Source organism: Hyperolius riggenbachi, chromosome 2 (assembly GCF_040937935.1).
Source record: "Hyperolius riggenbachi isolate aHypRig1 chromosome 2, aHypRig1.pri, whole genome shotgun sequence".
NCBI classification, from domain to species: Eukaryota; Metazoa; Chordata; class Amphibia; order Anura; family Hyperoliidae; genus Hyperolius; species Hyperolius riggenbachi.
Genome location: NC_090647.1, coordinates 1,088,179 through 1,096,321, shown reverse-complemented (window position 1 = coordinate 1,096,321; position 8,143 = coordinate 1,088,179). Strand labels below are relative to the sequence as shown.

At 48.4% G+C, this 8,143-nt stretch overlaps 1 protein-coding gene across 1 annotated transcript; it reads right to left on the bottom strand.

Moving 5' to 3' along the window:
- Positions 1 to 255: 255 nt before the first annotated feature.
- Positions 256 to 1,086, bottom strand: LOC137547505 (tyrosinase-like). Its single transcript, XM_068271100.1, has one exon. It carries the CDS (start codon positions 1,084 to 1,086, stop codon positions 256 to 258), a length of 831 nt encoding a protein of 276 aa, XP_068127201.1.
- Between the last annotated feature and the right edge of the window lie 7,057 nt (positions 1,087 to 8,143).

Below are 8,143 nucleotides of genomic sequence, written 5' to 3'. Positions count from 1 at the left end.
TAACTGGGGTACACTAGCACACTGCAGAGGAACTCAATAACTGGGGTCTCCAGCATGCTTCAGAGGAAATTAATAACTGGGGTCTCCAGCATGCTGCAGAGGAACTCAATAACTGGGGTCTCCAGCATGCTGCAGAGGAACTCAATAACTGAGGTCTCCAGCACGCTGCAGAGGAACTCAATAACTGGGGTCTCCAGCATGCTGCAGAGGAACTCAATAACTGGGGTCTCCAGGACAATGCAGTACTACTGGAGCTCATAAACATTGTTGTGTCTCAACACTTACCCGCCAGGTGGAATATACAGATTGAGATTCAATCTTGCCATTGATGTTGCTTTTTCCAAAGTAGTCATTATCGCACACGAAGCATTCTGAGTCGTATTGCCACTGATAGTACGCCAGAGCCCAGGAATCATTCTTCAGGCATTTCTGTATTTGTCTCTCGGTTAGTAGCAGGTAGTAGCGATGCCAGGACAGGAAGCCCGTGCTGCCGTGGGCAAAGTTAATACTGAAAGCTGTCTCTTTTGAGTTAGAAATCAGATCTTTGGTGGCATAATAATGCGTGAAACACAAGACATCATAATAAGAGGCCTCTAAAAACTCGAAAGACCTTTTCCGGAAACGGTCGGAGGTCCTCATGATGACAAACTCTGGATCAATCTTGCTTTTGCAGTAATGCAGAGCTGCATTGTAGGCCGTCATCTCAGCCAGACTCAGCTCTCGGAAATCCCTCCTGGTGACGTTATACTGCTCTTTGCAGGTCGGTCCTCGGTAGCCAAAGTTACATTCACCGCAGTTGGGGCCCATGTATTTGTCATAACAATGGCAAGTTTCATTGAAGAAAAACCGAGGGAAGTCTTTGCGCTCATCCTCATTAATGTCGGGAGGATACACGGCTCTAATGGTTCCAACTGCCCCACAATATCCCCTACCTAAATCGCTTCCACAAGGCGAATTCTTGTAATTTGGACAACAACGTCTAACACGTCCATCGTATCCCTGAACACATTCCTTTGGAAACACGCAACCCTTCAGGACTGGAAGACACATCAGGAGGACCAAAGTGGTTACAGCTGACTTGTCCATGGATCTTCTGGATGAAATCCCTGCATGAAAAGGAGTACTGAGTCAAGTAATGTCCATATCCACACCAGTACTTTCCACTGAGAACCTCACATCTGCTGCCTCACAAATACAATACAGATTCAAAAGCATCAACAGCATCACAGGAGGATTTTGTGTGGTGCCTAGAGTTGGGCCGAACGGTTCACCTGTGAACGGTTCCATGCGAACTTCAGTGGTTCGCGTTCGCATCCCGCAGGCGAACTTTTGCGGAAGTTCGGTTCGCCCCATAATGCACCATGAGGGTCAACTTTGACCCTCTACATCACAGTCAGCAGGCCCAGTGTATCCAATTAGGCTACACTAGCCCCTGGAGCCACTCCCCCCCTAATAAAAGGCAGGCAGCGGCGGCCATTACGGTCACTCGTGTGCCTGCATTAGTGAGAGTAGGGCGAGCTGCTGCAGACTGTCTCTCATAGGGAAAGATTAGTTAGGCTTAGCTTGTTCCTGGCTGCATACCTGTTCTGTGAACCCACCACTGCATACCTGTACTGTGAACCCACCACTGCATACCTGTTCAGTGAACCCACCACTGCATACCTGTACTGTGTCTGTGAACCCACCACTGCATACCTGTTCAGTGAACCCACCACTGTATACCTGTTCTGTGAACCCACCACTGCATACCTGTACTGTGAACCCACCACTGCATACCTGTACTGTGAACCCACCACTGCATACCTGTACTGTGAACCCACCACTGCATACCTGTTCAGTGAACCCACCACTGCATACCTGTTCAGTGAACCCACCACTGCATACCTGTTCAGTGAACCCGCCACTGCATACCTGTTCTGTGAACCCACCACTGCATACCTGTACTGTGAACCCACCACTGCATACCTGTTCAGTGAACCCACCACTGCATACCTGTTCAGTGAACCTGCCACTGCATACCTGTTCTGTGAACCTACCACTGCATACCTGTACTGTGAACCCACCACTGCATACCTGTTCAGTGAACCCACCACTGCATACCTGTTCAGTGAACCCACCACTGCATACCTGTGCTGTGAACCCACCACTGCATACCTGTACTGTGAACCCACCACTGCATACCTGTTCTGTGAACCCAACACTGCATACCTGTACTGTGAACCCACCACTGCATACCTGTTCAGTGAACCCACCACTGCATACCTGTTCAGTGAACCTGCCACTGCATACCTGTACTGTTCAGTGAACCCGCCACTGCATACCTGTTCTCGCCATGGTGCGCACCAGTCCAGCACGGCCGTCACTACACAAACAGCTGTTTGCGGTGCGTTACACGGTGAGTTTGGTGTGTCAGTGTGAAGCAGTACCTTAATTACACTACCTGATTGATGTATACACATGCAAGATGTTTGAAAGCACGTTAGGCCTGTCATTTAGCATTCAATGTGATTTCTGCCCTTAAAACGCTGCTTTGCGTCACATCCAGATTTTTCCCCGGGACTTTTGGCATGTATCCCACTCCGCCATGCCCCCCTCCAGGTGTTAGACCCCTTGAAACATCTTTTCCATCACTTTTGTGGCCAGCATAATTATTTTTTTTTCAAAGTTCGCATCCCCATTGAAGTCTATTGCGGTTCGCGAACTTTTACGCGAACCGAACCTTACATGGAAGTTCGCGAACCCGGTTCGCGAACCTAAAATCGGAGGTTCGGCCCAACACTAGTGGTGCCCCCTTTGTGATGCTCATTTATGTGACAGACATAATTATGGACGTGGCTGCAAATAACGTGTAAAATGCAAATAAAGTGCAAATTTATGCCACAGTCATAATTAGGGATGTGGCTGCAAATAACATGCACAAATGCAAATAAACTGCAAATGTATGCAGCAGTCAAATAATTATGGACACGGCTGTAAATATTGCGCAAGAATGCAAATAAAGTACAGATTTTTACAGTGGTCAAAATGATAGACACGGCTGCAAACAACATGCATGAATGCAAATAAAGTGCACATTTATGCAGCGGACACAAAAGGAAACCGAGAGCCCCATAGCAGGGTATGTTAGGATGGGATACAGTATGATTGGTGCTCTGTGTATATACTCACAGGCGGGGGCTACCACATCAGCAGCCCATCGTATAGGCAGGTGGGGATAATAAACCGGTTCAGAAGTCACTCTCTGCAGACAGCCAAGCGGTTATGCCCCTCCCCCAAGAGCACCGCTTAGCAGCAATCCGGACAGATATATCCATCCAGCAGCTCCGCTTAGCAGCAATCCGGACAGATATATCCATCCAGTAGCTCCGCTTAGCAGCAATCCGGACAGATATACCCATCCAGCAGCTCCGCTTAGCAGCAATCCGGACAGATATATCCATCCAGTAGCTCCACTTAGCAGCAATCCGGACAGATATATCCATCCAGCAGCACCGCTTAGCAGCAATCCGGACAGATATATCCATCCAGCAGCACCGCTTAGCAGCAATCCGGACAGATATATCCATCCAGTAGCTCCGCTTAGCAGCAATCCGGACAGATATATCCATCCAGCAGCATCGCTTAGCAGCAATCCGGACAGATATACCCATCCAGCAGCTCCGCTTAGCAGCAATCCGGACAGATATATCCATCCAGCAGCACCGCTTAGCAGCAATCCGGACAGATATATCCATCCAGCAGCACCGCTTAGCAGCAATCCGGACAGATATATCCATCCAGCAGCATCGCTTAGCAGCAATCCGGACAGATATATCCATCCAGTAGCTCCGCTTAGCAGCAATCCGGACAGATATATCCATCCAGCAGCATCGCTTAGCAGCAATCCGGACAGATATACCCATCCAGCAGCTCCGCTTAGCAGCAATCCGGACAGATATACCCATCCAGCAGCACCGCTTAGCAGCAATCCGGACAGATATACCCATCCAGCAGCACCGCTTAGCAGCAATCCGGACAGATATATCCATCCAGCAGCTCCGCTTAGCAGCAATCCGGACAGATATATCCATCCAGCAGCATCGCTTAGCTGCAATCCGGACAGATATATCCATCCAGCAGCTCCGCTTAGCAGCAATCCGGACAGATATATCCATCCAGCAGCACCGCTTAGCAGCAATCCGGACAGATATACCCATCCAGCAGCACCGCTTAGCAGCAATCCGGACAGATATACCCATCCAGCAGCACCGCTTAGCAGCAATCCGGACAGATATATCCATCCAGCAGCACCGCTTAGCAGCAATCCGGACAGATATATCCATCCAGCAGCACCGCTTAGCAGCAATCCGGACAGATATATCCATCCAGCAGCATCGCTTAGCAGCAATCCGGACAGATATATCCATCCAGTAGCTCCGCTTAGCAGCAATCCGGACAGATATATCCATCCAGCAGCATCGCTTAGCAGCAATCCGGACAGATATACCCATCCAGCAGCTCCGCTTAGCAGCAATCCGGACAGATATACCCATCCAGCAGCACCTCTTAGCAGCAATCCGGACAGATATACCCATCCAGCAGCACCGCTTAGCAGCAATCCGGACAGATATATCCATCCAGCAGCATCGCTTAGCAGCAATCCGGACAGATATACCCATCCAGCAGCTCCGCTTAGCAGCAATCCGGACAGATATACCCATCCAGCAGCTCCGCTTAGCAGCAATCCGGACAGATATACCCATCCAGCAGCACCGCTTAGCAGCAATCCGGACAGATATATCCATCCAGCAGCTCCGCTTAGCAGCAATCCGGACAGATATACCCATCCAGCAGCACCGCTTAGCAGCAATCCGGACAGATATACCCATCCAGCAGCTCCGCTTAGCAGCAATCCGGACAGATATATCCATCCAGCAGCACCGCTTAGCAGCAATCCGGACAGATATATCCATCCAGCAGCACCGCTTAGCAGCAATCCGGACAGATATATCCATCCAGCAGCTCCGCTTAGCAGCAATCCGGACAGATATAATCATCCAGCAGCACCGCTTAGCAGCAATCCGGACAGATATATTCATCCAGCAGCTCCGCTTAGCAGCAATCCGGACAGATATACCCATCCAGCAGCTCCGCTTAGCAGCAATCCGGACAGATATATCCATCCAGCAGCACCGCTTAGCAGCAATCCGTACAGATATATCCATCCAGCAGCTCCGCTTAGCAGCAATCCGGACAGATATACCCATCCAGCAGCACCGCTTAGCAGCAATCCGGACAGATATATCCATCCAGCAGCTCCGCTTAGCAGCAATCCGGACAGATATAATCATCCAGCAGCACCGCTTAGCAGCAATCCGGACAGATATATTCATCCAGCAGCTCCGCTTAGCAGCAATCCGGACAGATATACCCATCCAGCAGCTCCGCTTAGCAGCAATCCGGACAGATATATCCATCCAGCAGCACCGCTTAGCAGCAATCCGGACAGATATATCCATCCAGCAGCACCGCTTAGCAGCAATCCGTACAGATATATCCATCCAGCAGCTCCGCTTAGCAGCAATCCGGACAGATATATCCATCCAGCAGCTCCGCTTAGCAGCAATCCGGACAGATATATCCATCCAGCAGCACCGCTTAGCAGCAATCCGGACAGATATATCCATCCAGCAGCTCCGCTTAGCAGCAATCCGGACAGATATATCCATCCAGCAGCACCGCTTAGCAGCAATCCGGACAGATATATCCATCCAGCAGCACCGCTTAGCAGCAATCCGGACAGATATATCCATCCAGCAGCTCCGCTTAGCAGCAATCCGGACAGATATATCCATCCAGCAGCACCGCTTAGCAGCAATCCGGACAGATATATCCATCCAGCAGCTCCGCTTAGCAGCAATCCGGACAGATATATCCATCCAGCAGCTCCGCTTAGCAGCAATCCGGACAGATATATCCATCCAGCAGCACCGCTTAGCAGCAATCCGGACAGATATATCCATCCAGCAGCATCGCTTAGCAGCAATCCGGACAGATATATCCATCCAGCAGCACCGCTTAGCAGCAATCCGGACAGATATACCCATCCAGCAGCACCGCTTAGCAGCAATCCGGACAGATATATCCATCCAGCAGCACCGCTTAGCAGCAATCCGGACAGATATATCCATCCAGCAGCACCGCTTAGCAGCAATCCAGACAGATATATCCATCCAGCAGCACCGCTTAGCAGCAATCCGGACAGATATATCCATCCAGCAGCACCGCTTAGCAGCAATCCGGACAGATATACCCATCCAGCAGCACCGCTTAGCAGCAATCCGGACAGATATATCCATCCAGCAGCACCGCTTAGCAGCAATCCGGACAGATATATCCATCCAGCAGCACCGCTTAGCAGCAATCCAGACAGATATATCCATCCAGCAGCACCGCTTAGCAGCAATCCGGACAGATATATCCATCCAGCAGCTCCGCTTAGTGTTGGTTATGTATTAGAGAAGACACTAGAAGCTCGTGATGAGGCAGAACTTGGTTTACTAGGCTGGATTAAGCTGCAAGCATACAGAGCATTTCAGTAAACTGTAACAGCAGATATCTTAGTTGTGAAGAGAGAGGAAGAGATAAAGAAAACAAGTTTTCAGACAGACACACATAACTGTTAACCTTAGTATTTGCTACAGTGCCATCTACTGGTCTAGTGGTGTTAATACTCAGTACTATATAAAGTACATGCAGTTGTATCTCCAACACCCCTTCTCAACGGCATGTGCGTTATTATACAACATTCAGTCTCTTTTGTAGAAAACAATGACGTTCCCTGGGCAAAGGTTTGGTGAGTGCATTTGCAGTCATCTCCTCTGATGGGCAGTACTGAATGTCGATAACTCCTTGTTCTTGCATGTCCCTAAGCAGATGATATTTTACATCAATATGCTTGGTTCTTGGGTTAACCTTCTCAGATTGTGTGAGCTTTATGCATCCCTGATTGTCTTCAAAGATGGGTGTGGGTTGTGACATATTTAGTCCCATGTCTAGTAGAAGCTGACGAATCCAAATGGCTTCTTGACATGCATAAGCTGCTACTATGTATTCCGCTTCAGTTGAAGAGAGTGCAACAGTCGCTTGTTTCCGACTTGACCAGCTTATGGTTCCTTGTCCATACTGGAAGATGTAACCACTTGTAGATTTCCGGTCAGTGGTGTCTCCAGCCCAGTCGGCGTCCACATATCCAATCAGTTTTGGGTTTGACGATGCTGGAAGTCTCAGCTTCATCTGATTTGTTCCCTTTAGGTATTGCATTACCCTTTTTACTGCGTTCCAGTCGCGTTGACACGGTGATGCGACTTTTCTGCAAAGTATTCCCACTGCTACAGCAATGTCTGGTCTTGTCACGGTGCTAATGTATAGCAATTTTCCAATTGCCCTGCGGTAGTAATCATTGTTAGGTAACAAATTTTCTGTTCCATTGTATTTCGGATAATCTGGTTCCATTGGCGTTCTCACTTCCTTTGCATCTTGCATGTGTAACTGTTCTAATATTTCTGTAATTTTCTGATTTTGGTTAAGAAGATAGCTTCCATCCTCTTCCCGCTCTATTTGAATTCCTAGGTAGTGAGTAATGTTCCCCAACTCTTTAATTTCAAAGTTTTGTTTCAGTTTGTGAACTATTTGGTCATAGTCCCCTTCTTGTTCAAAACACGTCAAGATGTCATCAACGTAAATTAGGATATATGTCCATCTGTTCTCTTGATTCTTTGAGTACAGACATGGATCCGCTTTACTTCTTGAGAATCCTTCTTTCGTGAGTATTTCGTTCACTTTTTCATTCCACACTCTCGCCGCTTGCTTGAGCCCATAGATGCTCTTCTGCAGTTTGCATACAAGGTTCTTTTTCTCCTCAAATCCTGGTGGCTGTTCCATGTATAGATCCTCCTTGATGTTTCCATATAGAAAGGCAGCTTTGACATCTAGGTGCTTCACTTGCATTCCCTTTCCGTCAGCAACGCTAAGGAGTGTTCTCATGGTGGAATATTTCACAACTGGAGCAAATGTTTCATCATAATCTTCTCCAAATTTCTGGGAGTATCCCTTGGCAACTAATCTTGCTTGGTATCTATAGATGTTTCCCTCTGCATCATAT

Bases quoted from the DNA above. Each gene is read 5' to 3' on its own strand.
- LOC137547505 (XM_068271100.1), bottom strand. From the start codon at position 1,086: ATGGACAAGTCAGCTGTAACCACTTTGGTCCTCCTGATGTGTCTTCCA.